Genomic DNA, 18322 nt, shown 5'->3' on the forward strand with positions numbered 1-18322 from the left:
TGTGCGCTGGGCTTGGGACCCGCCACGTAAAACCGTACTCCAATGAAATATAACAACAAGCCTCGGATAAATACACTCTCTATTGATGACGACCATGGCAAACGTTTGAAGGACAATGAATTGAGGGCATGCACCTGGAACGTCCGCTCCCTGAATGGGATTGGTGCAGATGCCCGGCTGGTTGATGTCCTCGTCAAAGCAAAATCTGACATCACCGCCACCCAAGAAATGCGTTGGACGAAGCAAGGAAGAAAGAAGATAAAAAATTGTGACATATATTGGAGTGGCCATGCGAATAAGCGCAGTTTCGGCGTCGGATTCGTGGTGGGAGAGAGACTTTGTCGCCAAGTGCTGGCGTTCACGCCTGTGGACGAGCGTCTCGCCGCTATTCGAATAAAAGCAAAATTTTTTAATATATCATTCATCTGCGCCCATGCGCCGACAGAGGAGAAAGACGATGAGGTGAAAGACACTTTTTATGAACAATTAGAACGCACATACGAGCGCTGCCCCCGTCATGATATAAAAGTCGTGCTTGGTGACTTTAACGCCAGGGTGGGCAAAGAAGGTGTTTTTGGCCCTACAGTCGGAAAGTTCAGCCTACACAATGAAACTTCTCCTAACGGACTGAGGCTGATTGACTTTGCCGGTGCTCGAAACATGGTCATATCAAGCACGAGGTTCATGCATAAAAAGATACATCAAGCTACATGGCTGTCTCCTGATCGAAATACTCGCAATCAGATCGATCACGTTGTGATAGACGGACGGCATGCCTCCAGTGTTTTAGATGTGCGAACGATCCGAGGACCTAACATCGATTCGGACCATTATCTCGTTGCAGCCAAAATACGCACCCGCCTCAACGCGGCTAAAAACAAGAAACAAAAAACACAAGGAAAGCTAGACGTCGAAAAGCTTCAATCACAACAGACTGCCAATGATTTCGCAACTCGACTCTCACACCTGCTCTCTGAGGGCACAACTCATCCTGAAGGAATACAGGAGCAGTGGGAGCATATCTCCAAAGCACTTCATACTGCCGCCGAGGAAAAAATTGGTTACCGGCGGCCACGAAAAAACAACTGGTATGATGAAGAATGCCGCGTTGCAACCGAAAGAAAAGACGCTGCCTACAGGGCTACGTTAAAAGCGAGCGCGACAAGAGGAGTGTGTGAACGCTATCGTGAGTTGAAAAGGGAAGCGAGACGACAGGAAGAAAAAAGCAGAAGCAGAAAGGCGTGAGTGCGAGGAGCTTGAGCTGCTAGCCACCAGGAATAACGCCCGAAAATTCTACCAAAAAATACGGCGATAGACGGAAGGTTTCAAGACCGGGGCAAACTCCTGTAGGAATGAAAACGGCGACCTTGTAACTGATGTCCAGAGAGTGCTTAGATTATGGATGGAACACTTCTCTGCTCTCCTAAATGGAGGCAGCAATTCACCGCGCAGAGATGAAGAACCCGATCCCGCAATCGATGATGATGGAATATATGTCCCCCCGCCCGATTATGACGAAGTTAGAATAGCAATAACCAGATTGAAAAACAACAAGGCCGTGGGCGCTGATGGATTGCCTGCGGAGCTATTCAAGTTCGGCGGCGAGGAGTTGGTAAGGCGCATGCAGCAGCTTCTTAGCAAAATATGGGCGGACGAAAGCATGCCCGACGGTTGGAATCTAAGTGTTCTTTGCCCAGTCCACAAGAAGGGGGATACTGCAAAATGCACCAACTATCGTGGAATCAGCCTTCTTAATATCGCATATAAGGTCCTTTCAAGTGTATTGTGCGAAAGATTGAAGCCCACCGTGAACCGGCTGATTGGACCTTATCAGTGCGGCTTCAGACCTGGTAAATCTACCATCGACCAGATTTTCACAATGCGCCAAATCTTGGAAAAAACCCGTGAAAAGAGAATCGACACACATCACCTCTTCGTCGACTTTAAAGCCGCCTTCGACAGCACGAAAAGGAGCTGCCTATATGCCGCTATGTCTGAATTTGGTTTCCCCGCAAAACTTATACGGCTGTGCAAAATGACGTTGAGCAACACCATCAGCTCAGTCAAAATTGGGAAGGACCTCTCCGAGCCGTTCGAAACTAAACGAGGTTTCAGACAGGGTGACCCCCTATCGTGCGATTTCTTTAATTTGATGCTGGAGAAAATTATACTAGCTGCAGAACTTAACCGCACTGGAACAATATACTATAAAAGCGTGCAATTACTGGCATATGCTGATGACATTGATATCATCGGCCTAAACACCCGCGCTGTTAGTTCTGCTTACTCCAAGCTGGAAAAAGAAGCGGTAAAGATGGGTTTGATGGTGAATGAGGACAAAACGAAGTACCTGCTGTCATCGAGCAAAGAGTCAGCGCATATGCGCCTTGGCAACCACGCTACTGTTGGCAGCCATAATTTCGAAATAGTAAAAGACTTCGTTTATTTGGGAACCAGCATCAACACTAGCAAGAACATCAGCACTGAAATCCAGCGAAGAATCAATCTTGCCAATAAATGCTACATTGGACTAGGTAGGCAATTGAAAAGTAAAGTCCTCTCTCGGCGAACGAAAATCATACTCTACAAGTCACTTATCGTACCCGTCCTGCTATATGGGGCAGAAGCATGGACCATGACAACAGCAGATGAAGCGGCTTTGGGAGTGTTCGAGAGAAAAGTTCTTCGAAAGATTTATGGACCTCTACGCGTTGGCGATGGCGAGTACCGAAGAATATTTAATGATGAGCTGTACGAGCTATACGCAGACATCAACATAGTCCAGCGAATTAAAACGCAGCGGCTGCGCTGGCTAGGCCATGTTATGCGAATGAAAGATGATACTCCGGCCAAGAAAGTGTTTCTATCGGAACCCGCCTATGGAAGCAGAGGTAGAGGGCGGCCCCCACTCCGTTGGAAGGACCAGGTGGAAAACGATTTAAACTCCCTTGGTGTGACCAATTGGCGCCGGTTGGCGGAGCGAAGGAGCGACTGGCGCGCCTTGTTGGACGGCCATAACGGTTAAGCGCCAATTAAGTAAGTAAGTAATTTAGAAGTTTTGAAAGCTGTAATTTGCCAGTCGTTGAAGATATCATAATGAAATTTGGCAGGAACCTTACTGCTATTTCTATATGTATGCTTAATAAAAATTAGCAAAATCGCCCACTTAAAAAAAAAATTTTTTTGAAGTCAAATTAAAAAAAAAAAAAGTTTATATCTTTACAGTATATAAGTAAATTATGTCAACATTCAACTCCAGTAATGATATGGTGCAACAAAATACAAAAATAAAAGAAATTTTCAAAATGGGCGTGGCTCCGCCCTTTTTCATTTAATTTGTCTAGGATACTTTTAATGCCATAAGTCGAACAAAAATTTACCAATCCTTGTGAAATTTGGTAGGAAATTAGATTCTAGGACAATAACGGTTTTCTGTGAAAAAGTGCGAAATCGGTTGAAGCCACGCCCAGTTTTTATACACAGTCGACCGTCGGTCCTTCCGCTCGGCCGTTAACATGATAACTTGAGCAAACTCAGTTCACGTAATTATCTGAACTCACTTTGTATTGGTATAAAAAATGGCCGAAATCCGTCTATGACCACGCCCACTTTTTCGATATCGAAAATTACGAAAAATGAAAAAAATGCCATAATTCTATACCAAATACGAAAAAAGGGATGAAACATGGTAATTGGATTGGTTTACTGACGCAAAATATAACCTTAGAAAAAAACTTTGTAAAATGGGTGTGGAACCTTTCATATTAAGTAAAATAAAATGAAAAAGTTCTGCAGGGCGAGATCAAAGGCCCTTGGAATCTTGGCAGGAATTCTGTTCGTGGTATTACATATATAAATAAATTAGCGGTACCCGACAGATGATGGTCTGGGTCACCCTGGTCCACATTTTGGTCGATATCTCGAAAACGCCTTCACATATACAACTACCACCACTCCCTTTTAAAACCCTCACTTATACCTTTAATTTGATACCCATATCGTACAAACAAATTCTAGAGTCACCCCTGGTTCACCTTTATGGCGATATCTCGAAAAGGCGTCCACCCATAGAACTAAGGCCCGCTCCATTTTAAAATACTCATTAACACCTTTCATTTGATACCCATATTGTACAAACGCATTCTAGAGTCACCCCTGGTCCACCTTTATGGCGATATCTCGAAAAGGCGTCCACCTATAGAACTAAGGCCCACTCCCTTTTAAAATACTCATTAACACCTTTCATTTGATATCTCGAAAAGGCGTCCACCTATAGAACTAAGGCCCACTCCCTTTTAAAATACTCATTATCACATTTCATTTGGTACCCATATCGTACAACCAAATTCTAGAATCACCCCTGGTCCACCTTTATGGCGATATCTCGAAAAGGCGTCCACCCATAGAACTAAGGCCCGCTCCCTTTTAAAATACTCATTAACGCCTTTCGTTTGATACCCATATTGTACAAACGCATTCTAGAGTCACCCCTGGTCCACCTTTATAACAAAGGCCCACTCCCTTTTAAAATTCTCATTAACACATTTCATTTGATACCCATATCGTACAAACAAATTCTAGAGTCACCCCTGGTCCACCTTTATGGCGATATCTCGAAAAGGCGTCCACCTATAGAACTAAGGCCCACTCCCTTTTAAAATACTCATTAACACCTTTCATTTGATATCTCGAAAAGGCGTCCACCTATAGAACTAAGGCCCACTCCCTTTTAAAATACTCACTAACACCTTTCATTTGATACCCATATCGTACAAACAAATTCTAGAGTCACCCCTGGTCCACCTTTATGGCGATATCTCGAAAAGGCGTCCACCCATAGAACTAAGGCCCGCTCCATTTTAAAATACTCACTAAAACCTTTCGTTTGATACCCATACTGTACAAACGCATTCTAGAGTCACCCCTGGTCCACCTTTATGGCGATATCTCGAAAAGGCGTCCACCTATAGAATTAAGGCCCACTCCCTTTTAAAATACTCATTATCACCTTTCATTTGGTACCAATATCGTACAACCAAATTCTAGAATCACCCCTGGTCTACCTTTATGGCGATATCTCGAAAAGGCGTCCACCTATAGAACTAAGGCCCACTCCCTTTTAAAATACTCATTAACACCTTTCATTTGATACCCATATTGTACAAACGCATTCTAGAGTCAGCCCTGGTCCACCTTTATGGCGATATCTCGAAAAGGCGTCCACCCATAGAACTAAGGCCCGCTCCCTTTTAAAATACTCATTAACGCCTTTCGTTTGATACCCATATTGTACAAACGCATTCTAGAGTCAGCCCTGGCCCACCTTAATGGAGATATCTCGAAAGAAGTTCACCTATAGAACTAAGGCCCAATCCCTTTTAAAGTACTCATTAACACCTTCATTTGATACCCATGTCGTACAAACAAATTCTAGAGTCACCCCTGGTCCACTTTTATGGCGATATCTCGAAAAGGTGTCCACCTATAGAACTATGGCCACGCCCTTTTAGAATACTCATGAACACCTTTAATTTGATACCCATATCGTACAAACAAATTCTAGAGTCAGCCCTGGTCCACCTTTATGGCGATATCTCGAAAAGGCGTCCACCTATAGAACTAAGGCCCACTCCCTTTTAAAATAATCATTAACACCTTTCATTTGATACCCATATTGTACAAACGCATTCTATAGTCACCCCTGGTCCACCTTTATGGCAATATCTCGAAAAGGCGTCCACCCATAGAACTATGGCCCGCTCCCTTTTAAAATACTCATTAGCGCCTTTCGTTTGATACCCATATTGTACAAACGCATTCTAGAGTCACTCCTATCCCTTTTAAAATACTCATTAACGCCTTTCGTTTGATACCCATATTTTACAAACAAATTCTAGAGTCACATCTGGTCCACCTTTATGGCGATATCTCTAAAAGGCGTCCACCTATAGAACTAAGGCCCACGCCCTTTTAAAATACTCATAAACGCCTTTGATTTGATACCCATATCGTACAAACAAATTCTAAAGTCAGCCCTGGTCCACCTTTATGGCGATATCCCTAAATGGCGTCCACCTATAGTATCATGGCCCTCTTAAAATACTCTTTAATACCATCCATTTGATACACATGTCATACAAACACATTCCAAGGTTACCCTAGGTTCATTTTCCTACATGGTGATTTTCCCTTACTTAGCTCTCAACTGAGTATGTAATGTTCGGTTACACCCGAACTTAGCCTTCCTTACATGTTTTTTGTAAAAACGGTTACAATTTGTGTTCTTTTCAAGTCATGCAGGGTGGCACTGAACATTTTAAGTGGCTACAATTTCACAGGGCGAAGTGAGAATCTTAAAAATGTTTGCCCCTGAAAGTGGCGACATTTTCGTGTAGAAAAGAAATCACCATAACTTTGGCGTCGCGTCATAGAATTATCTGTACCGAAAAGATTTATGTCAATTTATAAGAACAATATCGCTGAGTACCTACGAGTATTATAAGTCACTTTTAAATGTTTTATGCAAAATTTATGAAAAATTCGATGGCGACAGCGAACAACCAATACAATTTAGATCTTTAAATGTCGGAAAACCATTTTAAGAGCTTTCCTTAATAATATAGATTCGAACTTCGCTTCTGTCATCGTAAATTGAAATATACATATGTAAGTTATGCTTTAAGATATGCGTATAATCTATTGGAAACTGGGCGGTTTATAAGTAACCAGAGGCTTTCCCCTTTTCAAGTCGGCCGCTTCTTGCATTTGTGGTTTATTAGCCTCAGGAATTCTCTGTGTTGTAGGTTTGTCTGTGAGATTCGCAAAACCATTCAGCTGTTTCTCCCCCTCCAACATCTTTGTCGTGACGTAAACGTCGTTCTCTTGTCCCCTTTATTTAAAGCTTTCAAGGTTCCTTTCAAACTCGCTTGCATCTCCTGTGTCGCACCTAAATTCTGCCTGTGACCCAGAACACTTTCCTAAGCTATATTCGGCATCTGCCCGAAGGGCCCTTCCGTGAAAGCCGGGGTCTTACCGTTGCCTTCGTTTGGCTTATCACCAACTTCCATATCCGTTGTTGGCAAGGCGTAATTTTTTACGTCCCCTCTCTGACTTCTAGCATTCCAGGTTGTTGCTTACATGGTAGTTGCTACCTCGAAACTGGAGTCTATCTATCCTACAGCTTAAGACCCACTTATATTGTCCATGCGGTTGTCTTGCCTCGAGACACTGGGACTGGCCCCTGGAAAGCAGGTTTGTCGCCGGAACGCTGCCTGTTCACTTTAACACACAAAGGTTCTTCTACAAGGTGCAGTAGCGGGGGTTTACCGCAGCAAAACTCTTTAGCTGTCTTCGAACTTATTCTACTACCTAACGGGTCTATTTCAAACGCTCACTCTGTTCCATCATGGAGAACGTTATCTCTCCACAAATTTCGTTTGTTTATCCGACACATTGCTTGTAACGTTTTTGTCTTCCTTGGCTTGCGATTACATTCTCCCTCTATCACCCTCCTTATTAACATAAGATATTGAGTTGTTCGCGGTGGTGGTACGACAGCAAGCTCAGCAAGCTATGGAATATGGGAAAGAAAACTGGCCGTCACAGAAGCGTCCCTAGCTGTCGTAAGATCATTGTCACTTCCCACAGTGGCTCGGTATCGGGAAGGCTTTGTTGGAATACGGAATATATCTCCCGGCTACTAATTATCGAATAGGCACGATCCGCATAGAACCTGGATTAAGAGCTTGGGCAGCTCCTCTTCACCGACATCCCGACATCGCGCCTTCCTAAGCTGCAAGTCCTTAAACGCACGAACAGAGCGATGTAGCAATTCATCTATATGAATATCGCCTTATACTAACACTAGAGTTTTGTCATGTATACGACTACTTCTAAAGTCACCTTTAAAATCCGACCACCAGGTTTGAACTCAAATTCCTGGAATGTACACCTGTCAGCTCGCTCGCTATATTTCAGTATAATTTTTTCACTGCTCGCGGATAGACTTTTTAAGGAATCAACTCTAGTTTCCGGATTGAAGTGTAACGTTTTAGGCTCATTGGAGTTGATATTGTGTTCCATAACTGTAAAGAAGAAATAGAGGTTAAAAATATTTGCAATGTCATATATTTGTCATTAATTTACAAATAATGCACCGTTTTTGAATTCATAACTTTGATGCGGCTCTATATTTATACATATAACAGTACCTATTGTAATGGCTTTTGTTGTTCTTTAGTGTTGTTTGTTTGTTTAACGCCCATGTTGCTACCCGTTGGCCCCAGGTTTGAGCCACGCGTGGTGACATTTGGTTGCAGTTAAAGCGAAACAACTAAAGGTCTTAAAATACGCACCAAGATTCTATGGGGTGGGTTTAATGCGATACACTAGATATCACCCAAACTCCACCTTAATCAAGGACGTTAGGGTCCTCCTAAAGAAGAAAAGGAACCGAATGTAATCGGGAGGCATTCAAACTGGAAATCACACATATGTTGATCGTCGAGAGCGAGGTCTATCTGCGCCTGTCTTTGCAGCTAGCAAGCAGTGGTTGGGGTGGTTCGCGACCTCTTCTCCAAGATCCGTGCCATTACATTATTATTATTACAGAGACCCTATTTTCTTTTAGGTATCACAAAAAAAAAAAATTATATTCGTGGTAAATGAGATAAAGAGAATAACAAAAAAGTTTTGGATCGAGTGAATGGATAGGACTGAAACTAAGGAAAACAAAATTCACATAAACTAAGACGGTTTACACGTTTCCGTAACCATAATCGCTTTGATGCAATAAACAATGATATTTAATATTGGTAACTTATCCTCTCTTTTTTTTTTATTTCAATGCAGCCTAGAACTTATTTCAGAAAAAATGTATTGAGGAGCGGGATCATCCTGATGCCGGTTGTATTTTCTTTCTATCAGGTTGTTGTCTTTTCCGGTAGTTATGCCTGTGTTGCCGGTGAAGACGCCGAAAAATAACGCTGGCAGAATTTGCACTTCTTGATTATGGCAAATTGTACTTCTAATTTTGGTAGAAAATATTTTATGGCTTTTTCTGACTTAGCCCCATGCACATGAACTTGCCAAATTTATGTTCACTTTAGTTAATCACTACCTTGTAAAAAAACAGGTCTCACTTCTTGTCCAATTGGAAAAGAAGGAGGCAGCACATTCTGATTGACAGCTCACTCTACATCCTGTATAAAAGACATATCCGCAATATGATAATGACAATTGGTGTATAACAGTTTGAAAATTTTAGTAGATTCCATTTATGCCTTTTGTATAAGTTAAGTTCAATACAAACCAGGAAGCGTAAAAGAACATTTAACTTCAAACTACCTCAACTCTCAAAAGCATTTTACACTATGCTCGCTATAAGTTATTCCAACAAGAATATGACCGCAATGAGCGGAGCTTCTGAACCCCTTCACACTGAAAGCACATTTGTTTTTTTTTTTTGTCCTGAATCATAGGCACAGATACAAATTTGAAATTGAAATATAAAAGAAATTTAAAACGCACACCTGTATGCCCTCACATTTAAATAAAATTCATACGGAAGTTTTTGATTTTCATATATAAGTGCAAAGCAATTGCACTTTGATATGATGAACGAGTACTTAGGTATAAAAAACAAATTTACACTAACAAATTGACAAATAAAAATTATTCAAAAATTTAATGGCACTGAAAAAAATTTGTATTAAAAATTGATTCATTAAGAAAATTAAAATTACTTCAAACATTTAATGGTTTGAATTTGAAAAAGGTTTTTGAAACTTGCATACGCCTTTATTTCGACATTATGTTGGTAATGGTTTTAAAGGTCATGATAGTCGCATGCGCGCGTCTTGAAATATTCGAGAGCCTGGGTCGCAAATTTTAGTACTTCGCAAATATCTCGCTTCTTATGTCTGGCTCGAATTTCGCGCTTAGTTCGAGGTTGAACATCACGAAATTCTACATTGGTCCAAACGGAAGGACTTTTTCGTGGTCTCAACCATTTCTGAGTTAAAGCACGAGCAGTTGCTGAAGCTTTTTTGCATCGTCCTAGATTATTTATTAATGAAGCGAACTTTTTCAAATATTGTATTTAAACTAACATTTGGGTCGCCAGCAGCATCGATTCAACATTTAAATAAAATAAAAAAAAAAACTTTTAAAAATAAGCTTTTATAATTGGTTAATAAAATTAATTTTTTTGTACACATAAACGTCTATACGCTTATACCTTATATGGACTGCTAAGCGTCAAACTTTAAATACACCTCTGAAGTTGCTGCGCATAAAATGTGTACTACTAAATTTTCAATACGAATTATATATACTCACATGTAACTGAAATATGTGTTTTTGTTTCATCCTCTACACTAATTCTATGTATTCTATGTGTATCCACAATTCATCGCAACTGATTTAGCTATATGTTATACACAGGCATACAACAGAGGGTCGTGTCTCCGCTTTTCGGTAAACCCTGTAGCTGTAGCTAGTTGTTTAACCACTGCCGCTAGATGGGTCTTCTAAGCATTATCTAAGCGAGGATAGGCGTTTTTTTTTCACGCGCAAACGTAAACGTATACGCGTGTATAAAAAAACACGGCTAATATTCCAACTTTTGCTTATCTAAAATTCCATCGCCAAAAATCTGTAAAACAAAAATTGCGAAAGTACTTACTGGAGCAGCTACAGGACTCACATTTAGTGGTCGTAAAAACAAAAGCCCTGGCAAGATCATATGTATGGTGGCCAAAAATTGATAATGACATAGAAAATTTGATTAAGCAATGCATTCCATGTCAGGAGCTTTTACCGAGTCCTAACAAAAGTGTATTAATTCCATGGGAGCCGGCTGACTCAGTTTGGAGTAGAATACACATAGATTTCGCGCGGCCTATAAAAGGTTTTCAGTTGTTAGTACTCATTGATGCTTATTCGAAATGGGTTGAAGTTTTTAAAACTAAAGACATGACTTCTAACTCTGTCATATCAAAACTTCGCGAAACTTTCTGCCGCTTCGGTATTGTCAAAACAATCGTTAGTGACAACGGTCGTTATTTTGTATCTGAGGAATTCAAAACTTTTTTAAAATTTAACAATATCAAACACGTACTTACTTCACCGGGACAACCATCAACGAATGGTCAGGTTGAAAATTATATAAAAACTTTAAAGAAATCTTTAATGGCAAACTTCAGCAGCGGCAGCGCAGAAAATTTCGATATGTATCTGAATAGATTTTTAATGGATTATCGAGTAACGAAACATTGTACTACAAACGAATCACCAGCTAAGCTCTTTTTAGGTAGATTTATAAAAACTCGATTTGATTTTGTCAAACCACCTAAAATCAAAGAAAATATATTACATAGACAAAAAAAATTATCCAGGAAAAAGATCTGTAGAGTTTAGTTCAGGAGATAAAATATACATCAGAGATTACAAAAATCCTAACAAAGCAAGTTGGTCTCCTGCGACAGTTCAATCTCAAATTGGTCCACGGTCTTATAATTGTATATTTGATCATAACAATCGATTAATTAAAAGACATACTGATCAAATTAAAAAAGCGTCAGAACGGGGCATTGATATTGAGTTGCCGGATGAGGAACCCAGAAGACCTGAAGCAGATGAATCGGCGGTTGCTGAGGAAAATAACGTATCTTCTGAATCTCTGCATGGAACTGAATGTAATGAGAATGAAAATAAGTTGGACAATATGTCAAGTGGTAATGAAAATACTCATGAACACAGGTCATTACGTCCACGAAACATTGATGTTAGATATAAGTTTTAGAATGTACAAGTTGTGAGGTAATAATGAATTAGTAATCACAAAATCACAATAACAAAAAAAAAAAAACAAAAATTTTAAAATTTGAATTAATAATTGCCATTTGAATTAATAAAACTATGTAAATATTATTGTACTTCAAAGTATGTTTATATTCAAATATTAAAATAAGGCAATTTTTTTTTGAGAGGCGTGTTATGTGCTGCCCTATGCAATCGCACCCTTATGTTTATCTATACCTATTAACAAACATATGCCTATACCTATTGACTTATCTTTATACATCTATTGACTTATATTCGTATGGAGTTCATCTCACTAAATAAAAACAGTTGCTAATCGAGCTTGCAATAAAGAGCACGTCTTTTGCTTTACACCGGTATACAACAGTGTTATTGGCGCTACTGGCAATGATGACACTGAGCTGATGACGGTAGCGCTGGTAGTTCAGCTTTTGAATCAGAGAAAGAATTGATGACCCGTGTAAATTATTATGGTGCATTTGCACCAAATAAATGCTGCGGACATAACAACCGGAGTCATTTTTGAGTTGTATCTTTTAAATTTAATGCACAATTAATATAGGTGTGTTTGAGCGGCCAAATAATAACAGTTGTATTGCTAAAGTGCTGCTTAGTTGATGGAATGTCGCTAATTTCCTAGCGATGATCAATAGATTGTCAATATTTCGTTCACCGGACGTGCGAAATTGCCACATCTGCTTAAATTTTCCAAGATTTTCCATTCTTGATATAACTTAAGCTGTTATGCCAATATTTTTCAGCCAGCTTTTTTCAAATAAGTAATTTTTCCAAAAGCAAAATAAATTACAGAAAAGATTACAGAGTTAAACAGCCTTAAAAATTCAGCTATGTCGGTTATACACAAAAATACAACAGAGGGTTGTGTCTCCGCGTTTCGCAAGCGTGAAATTCACCACGTTTGACACGCGTGATTCACCACCTCTAAGTATCAGAATCCACAGTTAGGTACCGGCGGGTTTGTATGGGACTTAGGCTGTTATGCCAAAGTAAACACAAATCTTTACCGATGACTGGGTTATCGATTAATTTATCGAATTCTAACAAAGTAATATTGTATTGTCATCGGAGTTATACACGTGTGCAAAATTTCAGCTCAATCGGACACCGGGAAGTGTATCAAATTTAACTTGAAAGATTTCATTACATACAACAGCCAAGTGAAGGTAAATAAAAGCTTATAAAAAATGGGCGTTGCTCCGAGGCTGTAACTCCGGTAATAATTCACGTATATTAAAAATATGGTGGATATGATCTGCAAGCCATATTAATAGGGGGACAAATTAAAGCATATAAATGTATAAGGTGTAAAATTATATACATTTACACACGCTGTTATATGAACCCGCCTAGTAATATTCTTGATAAACTTTATTGTCAGTCAGCTATATTATTGCCAAAAAAAATTGTGATTATTATACAAATTAAAAAATGCCAAGATTAAGTGAAAAATCAAAACTAAAAAGCCTTTACTAAGATATTCTTGTAAATGACTGGCTGATGTTGGAGATTTCTGATGAAAATGCCTGCAAGGTTGCATTGCTTTGAGTTTACACCATGAAATGTGCGCGCAAATTTATACAAATTGTGTAAATGATTTTTCATACAAAATTTGACAGTTCGTTTACGCACTAGATAAGTATATACTTTTAAACATTTTATAAGTATATACTTTTAAACATTTATGAGTGAAGTTGTTGTGCTGGATTATGAGAAATAAGTTTAATTGCAGTTGAGTATTGTGATGATATATCGATTTACGTAATGTTTCAACCAGTCGATATTAAACTTTTAAGCTTTTTGAACATTTAAAAATAAAATTTTTATAATACAAAAATACAAAAAAAATTTGTACGCATATTGTGATTTGAAATTTTGAGCATCACTGGCAATTGGTTTTGAAATCATAATCAAAGGAAGACAGCCTACACAATTTTAGTTTTTCTATCCAGCAATTAGTTAAGCTTCAGTCTTCTGACACAAAAAATTTTCAAAAATTTTATCTAGTGTTTTTTAACGGATATACCCACTTTTATTAGAAATATTCGGCTTTATAAATGTGCCAATTTTTTCACGATAGGTCGACTCTTCCGCCAGTTATGGCTCTCCAAAAAGGGGCGGCGCCACGTCCATGTGCGAAAGTATTTTATTTATCAATTTTCTTGTTATGAACACAATTTAGAAGTAAACAGTACTGGATAAAGATATTTTTCGGGAAGATGTAGCCTTTAATATTCGTCTATGCTGCCGTCCATAGCAAAAAAGCACTAAAGTTTACCAATTGCCTTTTAGGATTTTTGATGCCAATACATTTCTGGGACTACAGTTTACCCATTAATTTGAAAATTAATCGTTAAAAATTCAAAACAGCAGTAAACCAGTTTTTCGAGGTAAGAAAGCAGTTTTAAATTAATATTACTACTTTTACTCTCTGAAATTTGGTTATTTGGTTAACATTGTGATTTAATTTAATTATAAAACAGATTTCAAAGCTAAAAAGCTGTGTAATTCAAACTAATCTATGAAAAAAAATAATAAAAAAGAAGTAAATCTCATTATTCTTCTTTTAGATTTACAGCACATCGCGTCTTATTTCAGGCCCCGAAAGAAAGATGTGCTACAATCACATCATAATGACTCCCCATAAAATCATTTAATAGGTCAATATTCAATCCTTTTTTGTTTCGTACCAAGTAAATGTATTTATTTAACATGATTTATTTTCTTTTTTGGCCGTCAGTATAAACTGTTATTTTATATTTTTGAGCTCAAGTCCGGATTAAATAAAACACTTTTAATTTTTTAATTTGATTTGTTTTATTTTAATTATTTGTAAATATTTCGACTTCACTCTGAAGTCATCATCAGGACTGACTGCAAAAAACAATACGTAATTTTAATAATAAAATAAAAACATTCATTTATGCATCAACACCACTTACACCTTCAAATGCGCTTTCGCGACTAACATTAACATAATTATAAAAAGAAACAGCGATTAAAAATCTAAACAAACAGAGTAAACAAATGAAAAACCGTAATTGTAAACAAAAACTATAAAACAACAAATTGTTACACGGCGAATAGTACATCGATGCATACATATATATATGGCATTACAGTGTTGTTGTGAAACGAAGACGAACACTTTTTATGTTTGCGCGGGTCTGTAAAGTTGCATTACACGCTTTTGTTGTTTTTTATAAGGTTGCGGTAGACGTGAGAATAATTCGCGATGTCCGTTTTCAAAATCATCCTATTTTTATTAGGGGTGTCCACTATATGAAGCATTTCTAATGTGAATCGTTTGTTATAATTTTTCTCTACTTCTAAAATGGTTACATTGTCAAAGTCTGGATAATGTCCTGTTTCTTGGCAGTGGGATGTTAAAGCCGTTTTGTTGTCTGAAAAATTGTTCCTTAATTTTATATTAGATCTATGTGCGGATATCCTTGTCTTCAATTTTGTTTTTGTAGTCCCCACATATACTTTCTCGCATACGTGGGACCCGTCGCCATTGCAAGGAATCTTGTAAACTACATCCGATTTTTCATGTGTTGAAATTTTATCTTTAAGGTTGTTAAAAATTTTCCGTAGAGTGTTGTCATATGTGAAAGCTAACCGCACGTTTTCTTTATCGTACATATTTGAATATTTTATTCTCTCCGATAATTTCGGGACATACATTGCAGATTTGTAAATTTTGGCATCTCTAGTCTCTTTATTACCTACATCACTGGGTCGGGAATAATAATCACGAATTATTTTCGATGTTGACTTTATGGGAAAGTTGTTGTTTTCTAGAATCTTTTTGATAGTTTTTAGGTTTTTATCGTTGTATTTTACAAACGCTTCACATTAGAAATGCTTCATATAGTGGACACCCCTAATAATAAGAGGATGAATCTCAAAACGGACATCGCGAATTGTTCTCACATCTACCGCAACCTTATAAAAAACAACAAAAGCGTGTGATGCAATTTTACAGACCCGCACAAACATAAAAAGGTTTCGTCTTCGTTTCACAGCAACACTGTAATGCCAAATATATATGTATGTATCGATGTACTATTCGCCGTCTAACAATTTCTTGTTTTATACTTTTTGTTTACAATTACGGGTTTTCATTTGTTTACTCTGTTTGTTTAGATTTTTAATCGCCGTTTCTTTTTATAATTGTTATGTTAAATGTTAGTCTTGAAAGCGCATTTAAAGATGTAAGTGGTGTTGACGCATAAATGAATGTTTATACTCAGTTGAGCAGAGCTCACAGAGTATATTAACTTTGATTGCATAACGGTTGGTTGTACAGGTATAAAGGAATCGAGATAGATATAGACTTCCATATATCAAAATCATCAGTATCGAAAAAAAATTCGATTGAGCCATGTCCGTCCGTCCGTCCGTCTGTCCGTTAACACGATAACTTGAGTAAATTTTGAGGTATCTTGATGAAATTTGGTACGTAGGTTCCTGGGCACTCATCTCAGATTGCTATTTAAAATGAACGATATCGGACAATAACCACGCCCACTTTTTCGATATCGAAAATTTCGAAAAATCGAAAAAGTGCGATAATTCATTACCAAATACGCATTAAGTGATGAAACTTGGTAGGTGAGTTGAGCTTATGACGCAGAATAGAAAACTAGTAAAATTTTGGACAATGGGCGTGGCACCGCCCACTTTTAAATGAAGGTAATTTAGAAGTTTTGCAAGCTGTAATTTGGCAGTCGTTGAAGATATCATGATGAAATTTGGCAGGAGCGTTACTCTTATTACTTTATGTCCGCTTAATAAAAATTAGCAAAATCGGAGAACGACCACGCCCACTTTTAAAAAATTTTTTTTTTTAATTCAAATTTTAAAAGAAAAGTTAATATCTTTACAGCATATAAGTAAATTATGCCAACATTCAACTCCAGTAATAATATGGTGCAAAGAAATACAAAACTAAGAAAAAAATTTCAAAATGGGCGTGGCTTCGCCCTTTTTCATTTAATTTGTCTAGGATGCTTGTAATGCCATAAGTCGAACAAAAATTAACCAATCCTTGTGAAATTTGGTAGAGGCTTAGCTTCTAGGACGGTAACTGTTTTCTGTGAAAATGGGCGAAATCGGTTGAAGCCACGCCCAGTTTTTATACACAGTCGACCGTCTGTCCTTCCGCTCGGCCTTTAACACGATAACTTGAGCAAAAATCGATATATCTTTACTAAACTCAGTTCACGTACTTATCTGAACTCACTTTGTATTGGTATAAAAAATGGCCGAAATCCGACTATGACCACGCCCACTTTTTCGATATCGAAAATTACGAAAAATGAAAAAAATGCCATAATTATATACCAAATACGAAAAAATGGATGAAACATGGTAATTGTATTGGTCTATTGACGCAAAATATAACTTTAGAAAAAAACTTGGTAAAATGGGTGTGACACCTACCATATTAAGTAGAAGAAAATGAAAAAGTTTTGCAGGGCGAAATCAAAATCCCTTGGAATCTTGGAAGGAATACTGTACGTGGTATTACATATATAAATAAACTAGCGGTACCCGACAGATGATGTTCTGGATCACCCTGGTCCACATTTTGGTAGATATCTCGAAAACGCCTTCACATATACAACTAAGGGTCACTCCCTTTTAAAACCCTCATTAATACCTTTAATTTGATACCCATATCGTACAAACACATTCTAGAGTCACCCCTGGTCCACGTTTATGGCGATATCTCGAAAAGGCGTTCACATATAGAACTAAGGCCCACTCCTTTTTAAAATACTAATTAACACCTTTCATTTGATACCCATATCGTACAAACAAATTCTAGAGTCACCCCTGGTCCACCTTTATGTCGATATCTCGAAAAGGCGTCCACCTATAGAACTAAGGCCCACGCCTTTTTAAAATACTCATTAACACCTTTCATTTGATACTCATATCGTACAAAAAAATTCTAGAGTCACCCCTGGCCCACCTTTATGGCGATATCTCGAAAAGGCGTCCACCTATAGAACTAAGGCCCACTCCCTTTTAAAATACTCATTAACACCTTTCATTTGATACCCATATCGTATAAACAAATTCTAGAGTCACCCCTGGTCCACCTTTATGTCGATATCTCGAAAAGGCATCCACCTATAGAACTAAGGCCCACGCCCTTTTTAAATATTCATTAACACCTTTCATTTGATACCCATATCGTACAAACAAATTCTAGAGTCACCCCTGGTCCACCTTTATGGCGATATCCCGAAAAGGCGTCCACCTATAGAACTAAGGCCCACACCCTTTTAAAATACTCATTAACACCTTTCATTTGATACCCATATCGTACACAAAAGTTCTAGAGTCACCCCTGGCCCACCTTTATGGCGATATCTCGAAAATGCATCCACCTATAGAACTAAGGCCCACTCCCTTTTAAAATACTCATTAACACCTTTCATTTGATACCCATACCGTACAAACAAAT

At 38.1% G+C, this 18322-nt stretch overlaps 1 protein-coding gene across 1 annotated transcript in view; it reads right to left on the reverse strand.

The window, feature by feature from the left end:
• lobo (lost boys) overlaps positions 1-18322 on the reverse strand; it is a 1557146-nt gene that overhangs the window by 1102896 nt on the left and 435928 nt on the right. The window contains exon 4 of the mRNA XM_067763814.1: positions 7903-8084. Coding sequence (XP_067619915.1) covers positions 7903-8084 — 182 coding nt within the window. The remainder of the gene's footprint in view (positions 1-7902; positions 8085-18322) is intronic.

Source organism: Eurosta solidaginis, chromosome 1 (assembly GCF_040869045.1).
Source record: "Eurosta solidaginis isolate ZX-2024a chromosome 1, ASM4086904v1, whole genome shotgun sequence".
NCBI lineage: Eukaryota > Metazoa > Arthropoda > Insecta > Diptera > Tephritidae > Eurosta > Eurosta solidaginis.